The sequence below is a fragment of the Siphateles boraxobius genome, unplaced genomic scaffold (genome assembly GCF_051911475.1).
Source record: "Siphateles boraxobius isolate OS27281-9 unplaced genomic scaffold, OSU_SipBor_1 12, whole genome shotgun sequence".
NCBI lineage: Eukaryota > Metazoa > Chordata > Actinopteri > Cypriniformes > Leuciscidae > Siphateles > Siphateles boraxobius.
In genome coordinates, this window is record NW_027508722.1 from 18,052,235 (window position 1) to 18,073,389 (window position 21,155).

General features: G+C 37.4%; 2 protein-coding genes across 6 annotated transcripts in view; one reads left to right on the forward strand and one right to left on the reverse strand.

The window, feature by feature from the left end:
- The window catches only part of cacng8b (calcium channel, voltage-dependent, gamma subunit 8b), a 27,717-nt gene extending 12,682 nt beyond the window's left edge, over positions 1 to 15,035 (forward strand). The window contains exons 1-7 of one of the 4 annotated variants that reach the window (XM_077209724.1): positions 1,379 to 1,410; positions 1,555 to 1,630; positions 6,654 to 6,920; positions 7,149 to 7,373; positions 12,506 to 12,589; positions 13,264 to 13,404; positions 14,071 to 15,035. In XM_077209724.1, coding sequence (XP_077065839.1) covers positions 7,151 to 7,373; positions 12,506 to 12,589; positions 13,264 to 13,404; positions 14,071 to 14,900 — 1,278 coding nt within the window. In that variant the 5' untranslated portion in view covers positions 1,379 to 1,410; positions 1,555 to 1,630; positions 6,654 to 6,920; positions 7,149 to 7,150 and the 3' untranslated portion in view covers positions 14,901 to 15,035. Of the gene's footprint in view, positions 1 to 1,325; positions 1,411 to 1,554; positions 1,631 to 6,653; positions 6,921 to 7,148; positions 7,374 to 12,505; positions 12,590 to 13,263; positions 13,405 to 14,070 lie in introns of those variants that run through there. The other 3 variants (XM_077209723.1, XM_077209725.1, XM_077209722.1) reach the window with 3 other exon arrangements.
- The window catches only part of cacng6b (calcium channel, voltage-dependent, gamma subunit 6b), a 19,957-nt gene continuing 13,507 nt past the window's right edge, over positions 14,706 to 21,155 (reverse strand). The window contains exons 5-6 of one of the 2 annotated variants that reach the window (XM_077209728.1): positions 20,755 to 20,996; positions 14,706 to 14,837 (exon numbers count right to left, since the gene is read on the reverse strand). In XM_077209728.1, coding sequence (XP_077065843.1) covers positions 20,773 to 20,996 — 224 coding nt within the window. In that variant the 3' untranslated portion in view covers positions 14,706 to 14,837; positions 20,755 to 20,772. Of the gene's footprint in view, positions 14,838 to 18,177; positions 20,997 to 21,155 lie in introns of those variants that run through there. The other variant, XM_077209727.1, reaches the window with a different exon arrangement.

Below are 21,155 nucleotides of genomic sequence, written 5' to 3' on the forward strand. Positions count from 1 at the left end.
CATGTAGGCCTATGCATTAAAGGGATAGTTCACCCAAAAATTTTAATTCTGTCATCTGTTTTTCTGTTTACTCACCCTCATGTTGTTCCCAACCTGTATGAGTTTCTGTCTTCTGTTGAACACAAAAGAAGATATTTTGAAGAATGTTGGTAACCAGACTGTTGACGGCACCCATTGACTTCCATGGTATTTTTTTCCTACTATGGAAGTCAATGGGGCCAATCAATCAACTATCTGGTTACCAACATTCTTCAAAATACCTTCTTTTGTGTTCAACAGAAGAAAGAAACTCATACAGGTTTGGAACAATTTGAGGGTGAGTAAATTATGACAGAATTGTAATTTGTGTCAGGACCACTATCGTCAAATACGATTGACAATTAGCATACAGTTTCGATTGGCATTATATGGTTCCGTTCTGGGCAAGAACTCCCTGTGCATCCATGCAACCTAGCATGGATAAGAGCAGGGAGAGCAGCAATAACCACCTTAGGATAAACAGAACAGAAACAACATGAAGGTATGCAGATATCATTAATTCGAGATTTTAAAGTACAGCATAATTAGAGAATTTCCTTACTGTGTGAGAGGAGGAGCTGGGGATGGAGGAGGGTAATTAGCTCCTGAGAAACGCGATAGCTGCTGATAATACTGAAGGAGCTTATATATGTATATATACAGTGATAGGCGTTGTATTCCTATTGGTAGATGTGGATCAGCTGAGAGTCAGCTGATGCGAGCTTGACTAACGCTACCTGCCAGAACTGACGCTCTGCTTGATTTTTGAGTGAACACTTTAAATTGATCAATAGTGACAGTATGCATAATGTTACAAAAGATTTCTATTTTAAATAAATGTGCTTTTGAAGTTTTCACAAAAAAATAGTAAGCAGTAGGCTACAACTGTTTTCAACATTGATAATAGTAAGAAATATTTCTTGAGCAGCAAATCAGCATATTAGAATGATTTCTGAAGGATCATGTGAAGACGAAATGATGCGGGAAATTCAGCTTTGCATCACCTGAATAAATTACATTTTAAAATATATTTAAATAAAAAAACAGTTATTTTAAAATGTAATAATATTTCACAATATTACTGTTTTTACTGTATTTTTGGTCAAATAAAGTCAGCCTTAGTGAAAAAAAAACCTTTTTCAAAACATTAGCTACAACTCTTACCGACGCCAAACTTTTCTACATTTTTATCAATCCATGCATTGAATCGGACTCATGACCTTGCTAGTGCTATTCTCTACTGTTCAAGCTAAAAGAACACAATGTTTCAAAATTCAATCAGAAGACACGTGATAAGGCTACACAGGTACACACATCATTCATTTTGTATGGATAGCACTCAAAAAGTGTGAGTTGGACGTACACCATGGCCACAATTTGAGCACAGTGGAGGTGAGGCTGGCAGAAAGAGAGTGTATGTGGTATGACCACAGCCAAGAAGTGTAGTGTGAATGTGAGGGGTGTTATAAAGGGTGTGTTGAAATGAGAGGATCAGGTGTTATACTCTAATCCTTCATTAACGATGTCGCCTCTCAGCTCAGTGTGGTCTCACACCCTCAGCGTGACGATGCTGCTGCAGTAGCGCTAAATTCATCCAAACAGAAAGGTGAAGGTAGTATTTCATTGCATTCATTTGATGTATAATGCTATTCACTTTTCAAAGTGAATCATTCAAGTGTTTCCTTGCACAAAGGTATTTCAAACTTCAGTGCGCTTGCCGCTTGCTGTTGTTTGATGTCATTCGCACTCTCCATGATTATATTGCTTTTGCTCTGTCCATTCTGTCTCTGTCTGCTTCTGTCTCACGCTCGTTCTCCCTCTCTTCCTAACCACGCAAAAGAGGTCATAATTGACGCTCTTTGTCATGATTGCAGCAGGGACTTATGTGCTAATTATTTTGATTCACGAGTCATAATAATTGGACGCGTTTCCCATAATTACGGCTTCGCCTTTCACAGTCATGACATGATTTGTCGGAACGGTGTATTAATTGTCTGTAATTTTGATCGGTTACTTGACATACACATTGAAATGTCGAATGTATGGTGAGGAAGTAATGATGGTGGAAATGAGTTATTTTGTGTCACTTCTTTCCCCCTCCCCCCCAAGCCTTGCGAATCAAATCTCGCATGACTGCAATAACTGGGAAGTTATGAATGGAAGCACCGCTGATTATGTGACCGTCTCATGAGAACAGGATCTCTCTGCTATTTTTTTCCTTGTCCTTGTGTGATTATAAATAGATGTAAATAAATATGTGATTTTTTTGTGGTCTGCCAACCCAAATGTTTGTATTTACTGCGATAGTAAGTGGCAGACTTTGGAAACACAGAGACAATCTGCTTCATAAGAGGTGTTGTGTGTGGTTCTCAGTTTGATGCTCTTTTTTGCCTACTTCAGTTTAAACATAGCAGAGGCATCAGACTGAAACAGACACTGAAAGCTGCTGACTGTCTTCTAAGCGACTCTCAGGCTGATTACTTTGACATTTAGAAGAACCGTGTATTTCAGTTAATGTTTCTGTGGCCTGCAGAGGTGGAGTTAAACGCCTCAGGACTGTTGACTTCGCACTGGCTTTCTGGGCAGTCATGTGAACTACAAAAAAATGATGGCCTATTATTCTGTAACACTTTTGGTGTTTTGGGCAGTGTTTTTGTGGGAGGAATATAATTCTTCTTTTGAGGAAATAATTATATTTTGTTATGTATTTATGATGTTCTGAATGCTATAATGCAGTGGTTCTCAGTTGATTTTGTTTTTTTTCTGGACCCAGATTTATCCCAAATATCCTTATTGCGAAACTTTTAAATTATATTATGATGAACTGCATAGACTAGATTAGAATATGCAACATTACTGTTTATGTATCTGTTTTGTGTTGATATAGCTTGAAATTTGCTATGTGAAGCCAATTATTCTTTGCACGAAACGCATTGTATCTTAGCATTGTATATGAAATCATAGAGAAGAGTTTGATTAAGTGCCATATTTATTCAATTTTGTATTTTGCCACATTCTATGTAATTGTATTTTTTTCTTTCTTTCATGAGAACAGACCCCATTTGGGGGTTTTGACCCACCAGTTGGAACTACTGCTGTATTGTACACTACTGTTCAAATGTTTAGGATCTGTAAGATTTTTTAAAAGAAGAATTAATAATTGTATTAAGCAATGATGCATTAAATTGATCAAAATTAACAGTAAATATATTTAGAGGGTTAGTTCACACAAAAAAGAAAATTCTGTCATGATTTACTCATCCTCTTGTCGCTCCGAACCCATAATACTTTCACTCATCTTAGAAACACAAATTAAGATATTTTACTGTCCCTCTATTGACAGCTACGCAACTACCAGTTTGACGCTTCAAAATCTTTTATGATTTCTATGAACTTTTTGAAGCGTCAAAGTGATAGTTGCGTAGCTGTCAATAGAGATCGCTCAGATTTCAATAAAAACATCTTCATTTGTGTTCCAAAAATGAACGAAAGTCTTACGAGTTTGGAACGACATGAGGGTGAGTAAATGATGAAAATTCTTTATTTTTTGGGCGAATTAACTCTTTAATGTTAGGAAATGTTTATGTTCCAAATAAATGCTGTTCTTTCGAACTTACTATTCATCAAAGAATTCCACAAAAATAGTATTAAGCAGCACAACTGTTTGATGGATCATGAGACATTGAAGACTGGACTAATGATGCTAAAAATTCAGCTTTGCCATCACAGAAATAAATTACATTTTAACATTTTAATATAGAAAACAGTTCTTTTAAATTGTAATGTTTCACAATAAAACTATTTTTCACTGTATTTTGATCAAATGAATGCAGCCTCAGTGAGCATAAGATACTTCTTTCAAAAATATTTCACAAGAAAATCTTACTTACTAAACTTTTGAATTATTCACTACTCATTGTACTATGCTGTGTAATAGTAATGTATATGCATATTTGAAGTGCAATAGTAATTTTTGTTAGCTATTTTTAATAGTACACCTGTAGTGCATACAATAATAGAATATTAGATATTATTGTAATGCAAAAAGTGTTACCACAAGTCTCTTTTTCTCATGAAATTAATAAATATTAGTTAGTATTTGTTGGTTTCTGTTTGTGATAATAAAATATTGCCTCAATGCAGTTAGCTATTTTTGTTTATTAGTAGCTTGGCAACCTACATTTATGAAGTTTTAAAGCTTCTTCAACACTGGCAATGTGATAAAGCACAATTAATCAGTGATTACACTGCTAGAAAAGAGGCATTTGTGATCTGTGAATGTGACTTTGAGCTGTAGTGATGAAGACTTGGACCCACTGTTGCTGTCTCCGTTATTCATAGCTTTATTAACAGATTCTTGTATTGATCAAAATAAACTGTATTCACTGTGTGAGTAGAGATTAGATTAAAGATTTAAAGATTAAAGGTAATTGTCAGGTTTATGTTCAGTTTGTTCGTGTTTGAGGGTACGTTTAAACGACACCATTTTCAACAAAAAACTTTTTGTGCATTTTGCCAGTTCATTTACACGACAACAGCGTTTTGGGGGCCTGAAACTTGCACTTTTGAAAATGAGTTTTTGAGAACAATACTGTTATTGTCTCCGTGAAAACTACAAAAAAGCGAATTTGTGAAAACAGTGACGTCATGCGCATGCGTGTTCAGTCTATAAGCGTGTAGTGTTTCTTTACAAAGTCACACCACCAACTACTCGCCTGGCAGCATATTACAGCATTTTTAATTGATTTTGCAGATCCATGTGAACGGGAAATGTTGTCTTCTGTATACAAAAAAATGTTTTTAGTACATCGTTGTCTGGTAAACGGACCCTTAGTTTGGTTTGCTCTTTCTGCCTGTATGTATCCACTAGTTAGTTTCCTTGGTTACTGATTGTTACGCAACTGTTTCAGTTTCTGTTGATTAGCATCCCTTGAGTATTTAAGCCTTCAGTTCTCTTAGTTTTTTGTTTGGTGTTAGACATCAATGTTTTACGTGGTTGTTTTTTGATTATTATTCCGGTTATCTCCTGCGTGTTCCAGCTTGGTCATCATCATGTCATGAAAATGTACTCTAATTACAAGTAGCCTACGCTTTGTGATAATATCAATTAATTATTTTTTTTACTTTAAAGTACATTTTAAATCATTATGGTGTAATGCTCGTTTGTCGTGTTTTAAAGCAGTACATTATTTTGATGTGTTGACTAACATACCAAAAGCACGTAAAGTACTTGATTGTCATTTTCAGTAATTCAATATTATATTTAAAGTTAATATATTTTAAATATACCAAATTGCTAATTCTTATTTACAAATATGTAATTACAAAATATCAATTATAATATATTATATTATATATAAAATATAAAACATACAAGTTTCAAAACAAATTACATTAAAGTATACATTAGTTTACCAAAAATGCTTGTCAGCACTTTCAGCACACTTTAACCATAGTTCAAAGACAATAAAAGTAATTTTGATATGACCTATAAATTTGAACTTACGTCCTACTTAAATGGGTCTGAAAAGCTCTCTAAAGTTCAGCTAATTGTATTTAATATCAATTTTAACTATAATACATTTTCATTATTTGCAATTACATGCAATTAAACATAACATTTAATTTACACTTAATTATATTATTTTAAACTATATTATTCCCATTATAAGTACTCCATTTAATAGTTTGCTTATGCTAAAGTGTACTTTTTTCCCACAAGGACTATTATCCTAATAATTCTCTTTTACAGCATCTTGAAGATCAATATACTGTATGTGTCATATAATGGTTTGCATTGTGTATTTGTACAGATTGTATTTTGTTTGTTTTTGCTATTTTATTACAGCCTCTTTCATCTTATCTAATAGCTTACACTTGATAAAGTCTCTAGCTAGAGTAGTTTGGGCTACCACATGCAAAACTGCATCTTTATGTTACTTTTTTTTATGTACCACTGCCACGTTAGAAATCGGCTCAGATTGTCCATCCATGTTTTACTCGAAAGGGATTTTTCTATGAGCGTTACAAATCTGTACTGCAGAGGCTCACCATGTGAACAGGATTTAACCCATTTTGATGGTTGTGCCATATTGCATTATAAATTATTAACAGCCAAGGCAGCCCTGCATTATGTCTGCTAAATTATGTTTGCTAAATTATGCGTACTGCACGATTGTCCTCTGGTTTTATAGGTTTTCATTGTGCGTGTGTGTGTGCGTGTGCGTGTATGTGCATTCGCGTGCATCTGTGTCTCATATAGGTGTGGTTAACATAAAGCATCCAGCACTGTGAGGTAATGCTTCTCCCTCTTGCTTGGTCAGGGAGTCTCTACAGATTCATTGCAATGATCCAATTCATGTAATGTTGCTGAATTGCATGTTTGTCAGTTATTCCCTTATCTCGTCCCAAGGGATGAAAGCAATGCCCCCCTCCTATCTCTCCATGCTAAAGCTTTTGCAAATCAGCGTTACTATGGTAACAGTGTAGGTCTGCCTTTGCTCCTTTCTCCCCAAGTTCTTTAGAATCATTCCTTGCCAAAGTTCCGCCAAACAGTTTCTTTGTTGTTTTCTTTTTGCGGCAAAGAAATTGCGGCGGAATACAATCTCTCTCTTTTCTTCCTTTTCTATCTCTAGGTTTTGTTTTATATATCAGCAATGACCAGAACTGACACAAAGTAAGACTGCATACATACGAAGGGATCAAAGAGACCAACACAAGCTTTTCCATTGTGGTCGACCTGTCAGAAGAGAAGCGGGGGAGTAAACGAGTGCAGGAAGAACAAAAGGAGTGTGCGAGGACAGTCGATGGATGCTGCCCGGATTGAGGGGACAGCACATTCTCATCTGACGAGGAAAAGAAAGATTTCAAAATTGAGTCGAAGGACAGAAACTCGCCATCAGGTAAGCTACTTCGTCCAATCAGGTTGGAGCATTGAATGGCCTTGAGGCTGAGGTTGCATGATTAGAATCAAGTCTAAAAAGAGAAGGAGGTCAGTCATTTCTCATCTCTTTATATCTATTCTATAAAATAAAACAAATTGGAGGAGAGATTGATGGACAACCAGTGATTTTCCGTATCTCTCTCTCTCTCTCTCTCTCTCTCTTTGCATCGCTTGCTCTCTCCTGTAGGCATGGTGTGTGAGAAGGGTATTCAGATCCTTCTCACCATCGTGGGTGCTTTCGCATCCTTTGGCCTGATGACGGTGGCTATCGGCACAGATTATTGGCTGTACTCGCGGGCGCTCATCTGCAACAGCACCGCCAACAACTCACAAGATGATCCCCATAATAAAGACAAGAAGGACCCCGGGGCCTTGACGCACTCTGGCCTGTGGAGGATCTGTTGTCTGGAGGGTCAGCCACTATCTTGGCTCTTGGTTACATTGTAGGGGTGGCATCTGTGTTTCTGTGCACTTATTTGGAGAATAGGAGGGTTATGATTTATTAATATTTGCCTCCACTAGGGTAGTCCTATTCTGATATAGTGTTTATACTTAAAAAAATATACTAGGCCACAGTTTAATAAACAAACAATATTACATCAGATGGTAAATAAAAAATAGTTATGTAACCTACATTAAACAATATGGGACTAAGTCTTATATCAGTGGTTTTCAAACTGGTAACCATGGGGAAAATTTATATTTTCTGTCATAGTTAGTGTTAGCTTAATATATCGATTAAATATGTTTAAATATTTTTTCATTGATAAATGCTATTTTTAAAACGTATGCAAATTTTGATGATGTTTCAGTATAATTTTTACTCCACAGACTTATGAGATAAACAGTTATTTTATTCTATTGACAGCCATAGTTTTTAGCAGTAAGAAATGAAAAACAAGTGTGCCTATAATTTTGTGTATATATAAAAAAACGCGTATGCATACACAATTGTTTAAAAGTTTGTGATTGTTTAAAAGCAGTTGTTCTCCTTTCGATTTTTTGTGGAAACTGATACATTCAGGATTCTTAGATGACAAGAAATTTAAAAAGAACAGCATTTATTTGTAATAGAAATATTTTATCACATTATAAATGTCTTTACTGACAATTTTGATCAGTTTATGCCCGGTTTCACAGACAAGGCTTAAGATAGTCCCAGTCTAAAATGCAAGTTTGAGCTGTTTTAACTGAAAACAACTTGCCATTTCCATTGTTTTGTCTCAAGATAATCCAGTAATGTTTTTTTTTCTAAGGCATGTTTAAAAAAAGCTACTCAAATGTCCTTATTTAACTAAGGCCTAATCCTGGCTTGATCTACATAAGCCACGTCTGTGAAACCAGGCCTTAGTGTCTTTGCTGAATAAAAGCATTAATTGAAAAAAAAAAAATCATACCCCCAAACTTTTGAACGGTATCGAATCTATAATAATTGCGGTGACAATATAAAATGTTATCTTTATAATATCCCACTATTATCTATATTTTAGGAAGTGGGTCCCTCGCAAGAGGATAGTCATCTCCCCTGTCTTGGAACATTTTACAGGCATGGCAATGTTTTTAATTCCAAAAATATACTAAACATAAGATTTGTATTATTTACTTTAATTATTCATCAAATTAAATGGGATCTCACAAGCTTCACATAATGCTTGTTATTGATCTATTTTCACAATCACAAGTGCCTTTAAATTGTTCTGAGAATAGCTAATATGTCTGTATAAAAGATAAAACCATTTCAAAAGAAGTTAAATTCTTCATGTAAATGGCATTTAAGGATACCCAGACAGCAACATAATGTCGGCCCAGATCCGGCCCACATCTGGTATGTGTGGGATGAGCCCGTTCTCATCCTTTGGCGGCATATGTGACGCCATATGACAAAACGGCGAAATACTACGCACATGGCACCCTTTAGCGTGAATATAACAAGCGAACCCAAGGCGTCATAAAGTTGACTGGCATCCTTTAGCGTGAATATGAGACGCAGACCCTACCCCACACCTAAACCTACCCATCACAGTGCGTGTTATATTGACGATAAAGGGTGCCATGTGCGTAGTATTTCGCCGTTTTGTCACATATGACGCCAAAGGATGAGAATGCGTTAGTGGGATCCACATGTACCAGGTGTGACACTATGTTGCTGTCTGGGTAATTAACACACACAGTATCATAAAACCTACACATCCTGAACCTGTTTGCTGCTGAAGAGTTTTGAATTTAGGAGCGCAGCCCAAAAAGGCCTGTAAAGGCCTAAATAAAAGGCTGAGCAGATTGCATTGGGAGGTCAACACAGAGGGACAGCAGTCGTAGTCTTAGGGGTCGTTCTAGCACCTCATGTTCTCACTCATCCCCGTGTAATACGCTCTCCGCTCCGCCTGCAGCCAGCCATTGTGCTCTTCTAATTTAGCCTTATGGCTAAGCTCTCTGATAACAAAGCATTCAATTAAAGATAAGCCTGGATTCCCAATCATCATGGCGACGCGGCCTGCTTTTTTCGTCCGTCTCTCTTTGTTTCTCTCTCTATCTCATTAAAGCCTTGCTTTCCCGTCTTTCTTTTTGCCCCTTTGGTCACTGCAGTATTACAGCACTCTTGGCATAGTTTAGAGGTCAAGACATCCTTGCTTTCCCGAGGGATTAGAGCCCAGATAGATGCTCAGTAGAAACACAATTAAGAGCAGGTGAAGTGGAAAGCGGATTTTTTTTGGATCTGCATAATAAATGTTGCCGCTAAATCAGTCCAAACAGCAAATACTACTGGCTTCATGATGATAGATGCGCTGATTGTCACAGCACCCCGACTCAATTCTAGACATGCACACACATGCTGGGCCTCGTCCTGTCCTTCATCTAGGCTCCCCTACTGCTGTAGCAGTCGATATAGCAGAGGCCAATGCTACTCTCAAAGCTAATGAGTTGCTTTCATGTGTAACATGGCTTAGATCGCTGGCTCTACAAGAGAGAAAGCAAGGTTATGGTAAGCAGGTGAACTTCCTATTGGACCAATTTGGACTAGCTTGAATTTCCATACTGACTTGGTGCTAGTCTTTTCCCATGAATTCTCTCATCATTTACTTACCCTCATGCCATCCTAGATGTATTATGACTTTCTTTCTTAAGAAGAACACAAACAAAGATTAAAAAATAAATAAATAAATAATAATATCTGTGAGTCCATATAATGCAAGTGGATGGAACCTTCAAAGTTGACACTTAAAAAAAAATCACCCAAAGTGAACGTGACGGGAATCAGTACGGCCCCAGTTTTCTGAAGCGTAAACGATAGGTGCGTGTGTGAGAAAAATACCATTATTTACAACGTTTACACTACAAACCATCCGTCTGCCTGTCAAACACGGGTTCATGAGTTCGCGCTTGACATGAACATCAGCACTTTATAAGCATGTTCAGAAGCTCAAATAAGAAGTGATGGAGAAGCACAGAAGACCTTCACTACTCACACAAGTCTCACAACATGCCGATATTTATGTCAGCTCACGAACACACATTTGACAGCTGGCTGAAAGTCATACTTTATGGTGTAAAAAGTGTAAAATATTAGTATTTTCCTTACACACCTATCGTTTTGCTTCAGCCGACATTGATTCATCAACTGGGGTTGTATGGATTACTGTAGTTCACTTTTTTTTAAAGTAAATTTTAGAGGTCCTGTACACATTATATGGACACACAGAGATTATTTTTCTAAAAATCTTCATTTGTGTTCATCTGAAGAAAGAAAGTATAGCCTACTTCTGGAACAGCATGAGGAGAGAATTTTCATTTTTGGTGGAGTATCCCTTTAACACCCTAGCTGGCCTTTGGGCTGTGTGTCCAACAAAGCATTTTTAGCCAGCTGAAAAAAGTCCTTTGCAAACGAAATATTTCTCCAAGCATTATTTTTCATATTAATTCTATGGTAGTTCGGAGATGCCATCTACAGACATGAATAATCAGAGACTAGCAATAATAACTTGTCCAATCTTGTTCAGTCATAGTACAATCAGGTGTGGTATTTTCACCACTCCTCCCCCACTGTGATTGGACAGCTGGATAAAAAGTGACACTGATGAGCTCTGCGTTTTATTCAAAGTTGTACACTTCTCAACTCTCAGCGACCAGAAAAAAAGCCAATAAAGCACTCAGCATGGAAAAATCGCTCAGTGGCTCGTCACGCTGCTGACTTTTTTAAATATGTGGCTCTTCCATTGTGGGTGATGCAGACCTGCCAACCTGTATGGCTTTTGCGTAGCAGGTACACATTTTGACCTCAAAGTACATATTTATACATACAAGGCTAGTCTAAGTAGATTTAATAGTAGACTAAAATGCATGTTTGAGCTGTTTTAACTGAAAGCAACTTGCACTGATCTTATAATATGTCAGTGCCATTGTTTTGTCTCAAGATGTACATCAGTAATGTTTTTTTTTTCTTTCTAAGACTTAAATGTCTTGATTAAACAAAGGCCTACTCCTGGCTTAATCTAAGCCTTCTGTGAAACCGGGCCATAGGGTTTATATATATATATAAGGTTTCCTATATCCTCACTATATAATTGTTGTTGGGTTTTTTAATAAAAAATGTAATATATATTATGAATAAATTTATAATATGGTGGTGAGTGGGGAAATAACCGAAGCGAAGTAGTGCAAAAGCATGTGAACTGAGGTTTACACTATTGTGGTACTCAAATAATTTCCCCAAGCTTGGCAGGTCTGATGACGTGCTCTTGATGGCAGAAACAAAGGCCATTACTGAGAGCTGCAGTATCTTTACCAAAGAAACAAAATGGTGATGCCAGATTCTCCTACGCTGACACCTTTCCCTTTTGTGCCCTCGTCTCTTTCCTACAGATTAATGTCCATAAGAGGAGGAATATAAAAAGACAAAAACAGCTGTGAAAAGAATCCCCCATACACCTGTTTCTCCTTTCGTCTGTCTCATCAATCCATTACATTCCCACTCCATCAATCAACACCAGTCATGAGGTCCTCATAGTGCGTCAGTCTGTCTGTCTGCCGTAGGCCCCCAGCACTGGAGCGGGTAGCTATTCACTCCCCGATGACTCCAGGGCTAGATGTGTGTGTGTGTGTTCCTCTGTTCCACATCTTAACAAATGAACATAATGAATTAAGAGAATTAGATCTGTATCAGCAGCTACAATCCAAAAATGAGTTCCCTATCTAATTTAAAGAGATTGGATTGCAAATTAGACCATTAAAAGGTATTCTTTCTTTCTTTCTATCTATCTACTGTATAAATCTATCTATCTGAGCTCACATCAATGCCTGTTTTATTATGAAAGAATAATAGAAAATTTGCATTCCTGCATTTGACCATGATCACAATTGATATTCCATGAGACACTTCTTGTGTTAAATACACACTACTGTTCAAAGGTTTGTGGTCAGTAAGATTTTTGTGTGTGAGGGGTTATACGGAGGTATGTGATGCGGTTCTTTCTCAGTTCAGGATTAACATATGCTCAGGGTTGTTGTCAGGATGTCTTACCTCTGACGTTCCCGTGTTTTTGCTTGTAGGGGTGAAGCGTGGCGTGTGCTCCCAGATCAACCACTTCCCAGAGGATGCTGACTTTGATCATGATGGAGCAGAATACGTCCTGCGTAAGAGGCTACCCTTTATTACAACAACAGAGTTTATCATGACAAAGCAGTTCTGCAACATGAATGGAATGCAGCAACAGCAATGTTAAAGGAAGAGTTCACCCCAAAATAAAAAAATGGTCATTATTTACCCCCCTTCCCCCTTTGTATTGTAACAAATGATTATGATTGTCTTGATTATGATTGACGATGATCTTCCTTTTAAATACCTATGTTTCTTTGATGTGACATACTGTAAGAAGAGCTTTTTCAAAGTGACATATTGCTTCATATCCCCTGAAATGCTCCAAGATATTTCTGTGCTACAGCTCCCTGTGTGCACGTGTGCATGTCATGCGCATAAATGCACGCACATATATACACACACACAGGTTGGCATTTTGGTTGGTATTTAGATGGCATTTCTTGCTCTGTCCCAGCTTAACTGGTCCCAGATGGGATGCCCAACTGCCAGGGGAACATTTTTCCTCTGGGGCTTTTTCACAGAGAGCACAACAGCATAATTTAATTAACCAGGTGCCTCATTTTAGCTTTATATTTATATCTCAAAATGTGTGGAAATACAAATGCACAGAGCTAAAGACCTGAACAGAACTGACTGGCCTGCACTCATCACGTCTCACACTTATGATGCTCTCCGTCTCTCTACTCTGCTATTCTCTCCTTCCCTGCAGGAGTGGTCCGGGCCTCCAACATCTTTCCCATTCTTAGTGCCATCCTGCTGCTAATGGGAGGGGTCTGTATCGCAGCCAGTCGCTTCTACAAGAGCAAAAGGAATATCGTGCTGGGGGCTGGCATTCTGTTTGTAGCAGCAGGTAAAGTGTGTGCAGTGTGTGTGTACGTGTATTGGTTCTGGAGTAAATGTCAGATTACAGCTAACATTAGCCAGAACTACAAAAATGTGTCATACATATATATTAAATGCAAAGTAAGCTAGACATTATATTCAATTATATATTACATTTTATATAATACATCATTTAATATAATGTCTATCTCATAATGCTTTAAAGATTATGTATATAATTTAATGTAATATAATGTTTAACTTACATTGCATTCAAGATGCACATATAATTATAAGATACATATATTATATTGCAAGACACTTTCTTCCAAACAGACTTAAATTGCATTTAAGATACACGTTTAATTAAGAAGCTGCTTTGGATAAAAGCGTCTGTCATACATAAATAAAAATGGTTAAAATTATAATATAGTATAATATGTGTTAATTGTCTAGTAAACTTTTCAGTAAAAATCTGTTTACCGATAACATATTTTTATTGGAAAAAAATATGTAAAATTGACATTTTTACATTTGGACCCCAAAATGTATCTGATGAAATCTATTTGTCAATTGCCATATTAGACTGCAAAATGCTTCTGAATCGTCGTTGTTCTGCAAACAAGAGCTGCTAATCACCTGAAGCAACAACACATTTTGATCAGTTGGCATGTTTTTGACCTTTGATCTTTAGGCCTGAGTAACATCATCGGTGTGATAGTGTACATTTCTGCCGCTCTCGGTGACATTTCCCCAAAGAAGGACGAGGATAAGAAATGGCAGTACTCCTATGGCTGGTCCTTCTACTTTGGTGGGCTGTCCTTCATCCTGGCTGAGATGGTGGGTGTGTTGGCGGTAAACATCTACATCGAGAAGAACAAGGAGCTCCGCTGTCGCTCTCGCACCGATATCTTTAAGAGCACCACTCACGCCATGCTACGACTCCCGAGCTACCGCTTCCGCCGCAGATCGCGTTCCAGCTCTCGGTCCACCGACCCTTCGCGCTCTCGAGACCCGTCCCCCGTGGGAGGTCCTCCGGGGGGTAAGAACTTCGGAATGGCCCCGTCAGCTTTACTCTCCCAGGGGCCCATCTCGGTGTCCACTCTACCCAACCCCCACTCCCGCTCCGCTCTGCCAGGGGGTGATATTTCCCTTTACACCCTCTCCCGAGATCCCAAACTGGGTGGTTTAGGAGGGCTGGGCGCCCCTCCGCTGTACGGCACGGTGGACCGCGCCACACTATACCAGCTGCACAACTGCTTCCCTAAAGAGAGCGGAGGGGGTGGAGGAGGCTTGATGATGAGTGGGACGCTGCCCTCGCTCAAATCCCACAATCCGTCAGTGGTCCAGAATTCTTCCAACTCCAATGCTCAGCTCGGCAACTCTGTCCCGTCCTCCCAGCCTCCACCTTTCTCCTCCTCTACGGTGGAGAGGGAACGAGGGATGGGGACGCTGGATAGGCTAGGGAAAGGTGACAGAGAGAGTAACTCCAACACGCTAAATAGGAAAACTACACCAGTCTAGACAGATCGAGGGTTGGAGTAGTTGATAATGTGCAAACGCGAGAGATAACGTAGACGGAAAGACTGGGAAAACAACTAAAAAAAGAGGATAACTCTCTCGGTATTGAAAAATGTTTCACTTTATGAAAAAAATAAAGAGTAAAAGAATGAGAAACATCTCATAATAACAACAACATTCATGTTTTTTTTTTCATTACGGTTTTATAACATGTTGTTTATTCTTAATGAAACTATAATCATGGGATACTGTGATTTTTATTATTTTGCTTGATTTTAAAGACGTAGAATTTCCAAGACGATGCAGTGTTGTTGTTACTATGAGGACGTTTAAACTGGTAGCTCTTAACATTGATACATGATTCTAGTTTTTAAACTAGAAAGGTGAGATTTTTGACTGTGATTCAAAAACGTGATACTGAGCACTGCAGAAACATGAGTGTTTTGTGAGAATGAGATTATTATTACAACTAACTTTGTGAGAAGCATTTTATTTATTTTAATGAAAGTTTTATTTTCTACCCTTTGATAACATGCAATTTAGTGTGTAATATCTGTATATCTGTCTTCCAGCTCAGTAAACAGATCAGCACCATAATTGATGGACTGAAGAGTTCAAATGAAAAAGATTTTTATATAAACCTACCATCATATTATTTTTGTTAAAATCACTGTTAGCAGTAGAAGTAGCACTTGTTGAATTGAAAATCTTTGTTTTGGGGCATTAAAAACATTCCCTCGCTTAGTCGAAGAGGGACAGATGATATATTTGTATAGAGAAAATGGTGAATGACATTCAGAAAATGACTTCTATCCAAAACTGTGCTTTTCAAATGGGCGGGCACAATAAAGGACCATTTGAATTGTAAATCGACAGGTCTGCAGTTGGAGGGAGGCTGAAAAAATACATTTTGAAATACAAATGTATATTACACATTAAAAAAAAAAAAAAAAAAAAAAGACTTTAAAATCCAGAGTACAGATATGTATTGGAGAGGGCAGAATGGGTGGGTGGGGCTTTTTTTGAATATGTATGAGGACACTTGTCTTCCTTGAGCTATGATTGGGCTACACTCTATGTTGGGGCATGCCCTGTGTCATTTGTGTTTTCCCTCCATTGTGTCATGTGATCATGACAGTATCCCAAAGGCAAAGCTCCCCTCCAAAAAAAAACAAAAAACCCTAACAAAAAACAAAAACAAACGTTCACTGTGCTGCACCTGACTTTCTTTGACCCGTCTGCTTCTCTAAATGAGAGATTATATATATGGACATTCTGCTAACCTTTAACCTTTATTCCATGATCCCAGCCAACAAGAGGTCAACACAGGACATTACATAATTGAGTGCAAATGGGCATCAAATCACAATCTCCTGTAATCGGGGGTCTTTTTTAATTCATAAAAAATGTGAAAAACTACACACAGACAGCATTTATGTGCTTAGTTATAAATATTACGTAGTGGAGAATAGATATATCTAGATAAAATATGGTTTATCTTAATGTGTGATAAACTCTAACACTGTATTGCACGGATTTTATATATAAAAGAAACAACAGACAATCTACGAGTGATGTCATTTGTGTCTTTTAAAATCTTGATCTTTTATTATTAACTTTATTAAAATTGTTTTCTATGGAAGAACATCTTAACCTCAGAGTAAAAAAAATAACTAGATAATTGAAATAGTTTAAAATACAAGGCACATTTATGAGACTTAAGTTTGCAAATGTGAGATAAAAACTCACAATTGTTCAAAGGCGCAATTATATAAAAAAATGTCACGATTGCGATCGCAATTATGAGATAATAAATGTTCTTTTTTTATTCTGAGGACAAAATGAGCTTTCATAATCTTATAATACAGTGATTCTCAACCAAAATTATTTAAAATAAAAGCATTAAAATTGGCAAAAATCAAGATATTTCTCATTTTAATTAACCCCCTAAACAATTGGGGTTTTTTTATCTGTTAATTTTTCTTTAAGAATGAGGATGCTCATGGTATTTGAAAACCTGTATATATGAGGTAGCCTAATTTTGTGTGATTTCTAGAACTGGAAAGTCATGTAAATTAATACATGGAATTTTAATAAAATTCCATGGATCTTTTTATAATGAATATACATTTTTCTAGTTATGCTATGCTCACGATTTATTATTGTGTAAAAATTGAGAGTAAAAATCCATATCCTTAATCTTTATCCTGTAAATCACAAACAATGGGAAAGTCATGGGGCCTTTGAATATTGTAAACAATGGAGGGCCTTGGAGTCAAAAAGGTTGAGAACCACTGTTCTAAAAAAAAAAAAAAAACTACTAAAAAACAAACATGAAAATAATACACTGTTACCCTCTGTTACCCTCTAGCCTCCTTTTAACAGGCCTTTAAATGGTAATCTAGATATTTTGCAGAATAATTTTTGGATTGTGGAAGACCTCATTTTTTTCTAATTTCCAGATGGGCAAACCATCACACACCACCCCAGTTCTTTTACAATTGGAAAACTGGCTATTGAGTGTTTTATTGTACCCACCCACGAAGACGCACTAATTTCTGTTCCGACCAACAATTAGTTTCACTGTGAGAGCAGATCCTGTTTTATTCCCCACATGTACTTGGACACATAAAAAGTGAAAGAACAGCCCGTTAGTCTGACAGGCACTATTAAAGGGCTATATATACTAGCAGACCTCTGGCTTCAGTGTCAACCTACAGCTCCAATTTCCCAACTCCTGCACACTCCCATACTCCCCCAGCTGATCAGCCCACGTGCTCTTATTCTACAGACCCAATACAGATTCCCCAAATTAAAAGGGCCAATTATAAGCATACTGTAGGACATGTCGAGACGGTTGCTCCAGGAACACACTTGCCACCTGTCATTTCTGCGGTCAGCGGATATCTAGATTGTTTTGCACAGGATGGAGGCTTTAGTTAGACTGGATGAGAGACATGCAGATTACTGAGGCTCAGACCTTTCCTCACTTCCCAAATGTACTGACACTGTATTCACAAACACTCGGGTGGGAGGGGAGGAACGGGACGGCAGACGCAGGGAAACGGCAGCTCCACCCAAACCCTCGGAGACACCCAAGAGCGATCAACATCGAGAGAACGTCGAGGGTGGGCATAGTTGACATACCAGGATAATATTTCTCATCCACTTCAACATGATGTGCTTAGATGAGCAATGCACTAATTTTAGACTGAGCGAGAGGCAAAAGAGAAGGTGTGAGATTAAGAAACAAGCGAGGGAAGGAGTGCAGGAGACTGTCTTAGGTGAAAGAGATTTAATCCTCAAGCAAAACTACTGAACAAGTAAGAGTGTGACGAATAGAGAGTGGCACAGACAACCAAGTGAAAAACAGATATAAGAAAGAAGGAGATGAAGAAAGTTCAGTGAAGGACAGTATTTTCAGTATAAGGACAGGGTTCTCTCATTTCGACTGAGTACAATATAAATACATTATTTACATAACAGTGTGGCTCAACAACGGGTCTGTATCATCCACATCAATACATTTCATTCATCATTTTTATACACACACATCGGTTTCACATGTATTTCAATACTGTGTTCACAGTATTAAGCATCATTTTACATGTATATAATGTAAGTTGAATCTATGCATTGAAATCTATGATGTCTAATCTGCTGATTACTTTGTTCATTGAAAACCCAGCAGAAAAGGCCAGTATAAAGTGATCCCAAAAAATATTTGGACATTTGAATGCATAAACACTACATTATATAGCAAAATATCAAACCAAGCAGCATTTATTTTAAAGGTATTTTTCACCCAAAAATGAAAATCTGTCATTAATTACTAGCCCTCATGTCGTTCCAAACCTGTAAGGCTATGCAACTACCACTTTGACGCTTCAAAAAGTTCATTAAGAGATCGTAAAACTAATGCTAGGTTTACTGAGCGGATTAGTTTTCTGAAGAGACACGATCGCTTTATGAGAACCAATGAGGTTCATTCTCATGTGTTACGCAGAACATTTGACAAGCACGACAAGCAGGTTCGGTTGAGCTTCTGTTTATGTTAGCTGATCAATGTTTATATGTGAATAAAAGTCTAAATTTAATCTGTTCATCATATAAAGTGATCGAGTCTCTTCAGAAAATTTGGACTAAACCGCTTTACGGACTTTTTGAAGCGTCAGAAGAAGATCTAAAAAGATCTACATTTGTGTCCAGAAGATGAACAAAAGTCTTATGGGTTAGGAACAACATGAGGGTTAGTAAATGGCAGAAATGTTTTTTTTTTTTTTTGGGTGAATTAACCCTGTAAATAAAGATGGCACAAAACGTTGCAAGGTTTATAAATCAATAGATGTTTTTAAAAAAAATTACTTTCACATTTTTTAATGTGTCCAAAAGTGTTACTTTTTTAGATCTCTGTAGCTAGTCACCAGCATATATTCTTGCTGATGTTCCCATTAGGCTTTTTAACTAGCAAGATATTGTCGGTCACCAGCTTCACCATAAAGATAATTCTGGTCAACGAAGCTCACCTGCCAAGTTTTGCTAGTAAACAGCTATGATGGTTCACAAGCCACAACTAACTAGCATACACCAACCTGGAAAGCTGGTATCTTCAGCCAGGAAATCCCTGTTAACGTCCATTCACACCAAGGACGATAGCTATAACGACTTTAACTACAAAGTTTTAATAATAATTCTAAAGGCCCATTCACAAAAAAGGCAATATAACTATAAAGTTTTAATAAATGAAAATAGAGAAGTCCCGTAGCTATAACGATAACGACACGGGAACGATATAGTTGGGATCACTTTCAGAGATGATAAACGATAAAAACATTGACAGGCAATCAGAATCCACCCAACTTTAAAGTTGGCATGAAACGGAAGTTGTGATAATCTTTTCTTCCCTATTGTGACATATATCCGAGTGAAACGGCTTCTTGAATAAGAAAAATGTAGAGCGGGATTTGATAGGGCTGTAAGAAGTTGGGTGTTGCTAACTGAATAGAGGCAGATTTTTGATAAATTGATTTGATCAATTAGTTTCGATTTTTCAATTGTTTGAGCTCTTTGAAGACTTAACTAAAAGCTACAGTCGAAAAACTGCAGCGCTGTTTATAATAAACAGAATGTTATCATGCGTTGGTGTGGACGCTAATATAGTTATCGTTCTTGGTGAATGGGCCCTAATTCTATGAGAATAGGGAAGTGCACACCACAGCTACATGGATAACGACACAGGAAGGATATTGTTGGAATATTTTTTTTTACACCTGATAAATGATAAAAAAAAATATCGACGGCCAATCAGAATACACGCTCAAGCATTTAAAGCAGCAAATGACAAAACTGCAGCACACATATAATAAGCAGAATGTTACGCATTGGTGTGGATACAAATTTTTTATCTTATATTTATAGATATTGTTCTGTGTGAATAGGCCTTAAGCATAGATAGAATGGCATTTTTTAAAGAAACAGTTTTACACTTTGATGCAACCTACAGAAACCATCAGTCAGAAGTCAGTTTTACACAACAAGTAAATAAATCAGGTTTCTTATACAAATTAGCAATGCAGATAAATGAACGATGCATAATAGCACAGCATGTTGTGTAAATGAAGCCTTTAAAGACAGTAAACAGATCTGTTGGTCACTGATTTTATGTACAGAGCCATCATAGAAATACCAGTTAAAATTCAGTCTATGTGTATTAAGGTCTATAATCTTATTCATAAGCATTTCTAATGCAGATTATTGCAAAACATTATGAACATAAGCTTTTGAGAGTCCTTTATAACATCAGTTAATCTCCACAAGCAGCATAAGAGTATAAAAGATCTTCTGCTACTTAACTCACTGGCAGTCCTTCTGACAGCTAGGTATCACTACTGCTCTGCTGACGAAAACATTTCTCCAGGGGGTTGTTGGGGAGGGAAAGCAGCAGGAACATAAGCCCTCCAAAAATGAGAATGGCCCCAGCCGAGCCAACACACGCCACTGACCAGGACAGCTCGTGATGGAGAGGGATACTGTGATCGCTTGCCAATAAAGCCAGCACAGACTGGTGGAAAACAATGATGGACAACAGGACCAGGATACCTGGGGAAAGCGGAGAGATGAAAGGTCATTTCATTAAAGGAACAGTTCACCTTTTTCGATTCAACAAAAAACATTTAGGAGCAAAATAATATTTGTAGTTGATAAATTAGCCAAAAGCGCTTCTGACTTTAGCTTGTAACAGCTTGTGTGCTGTGATGA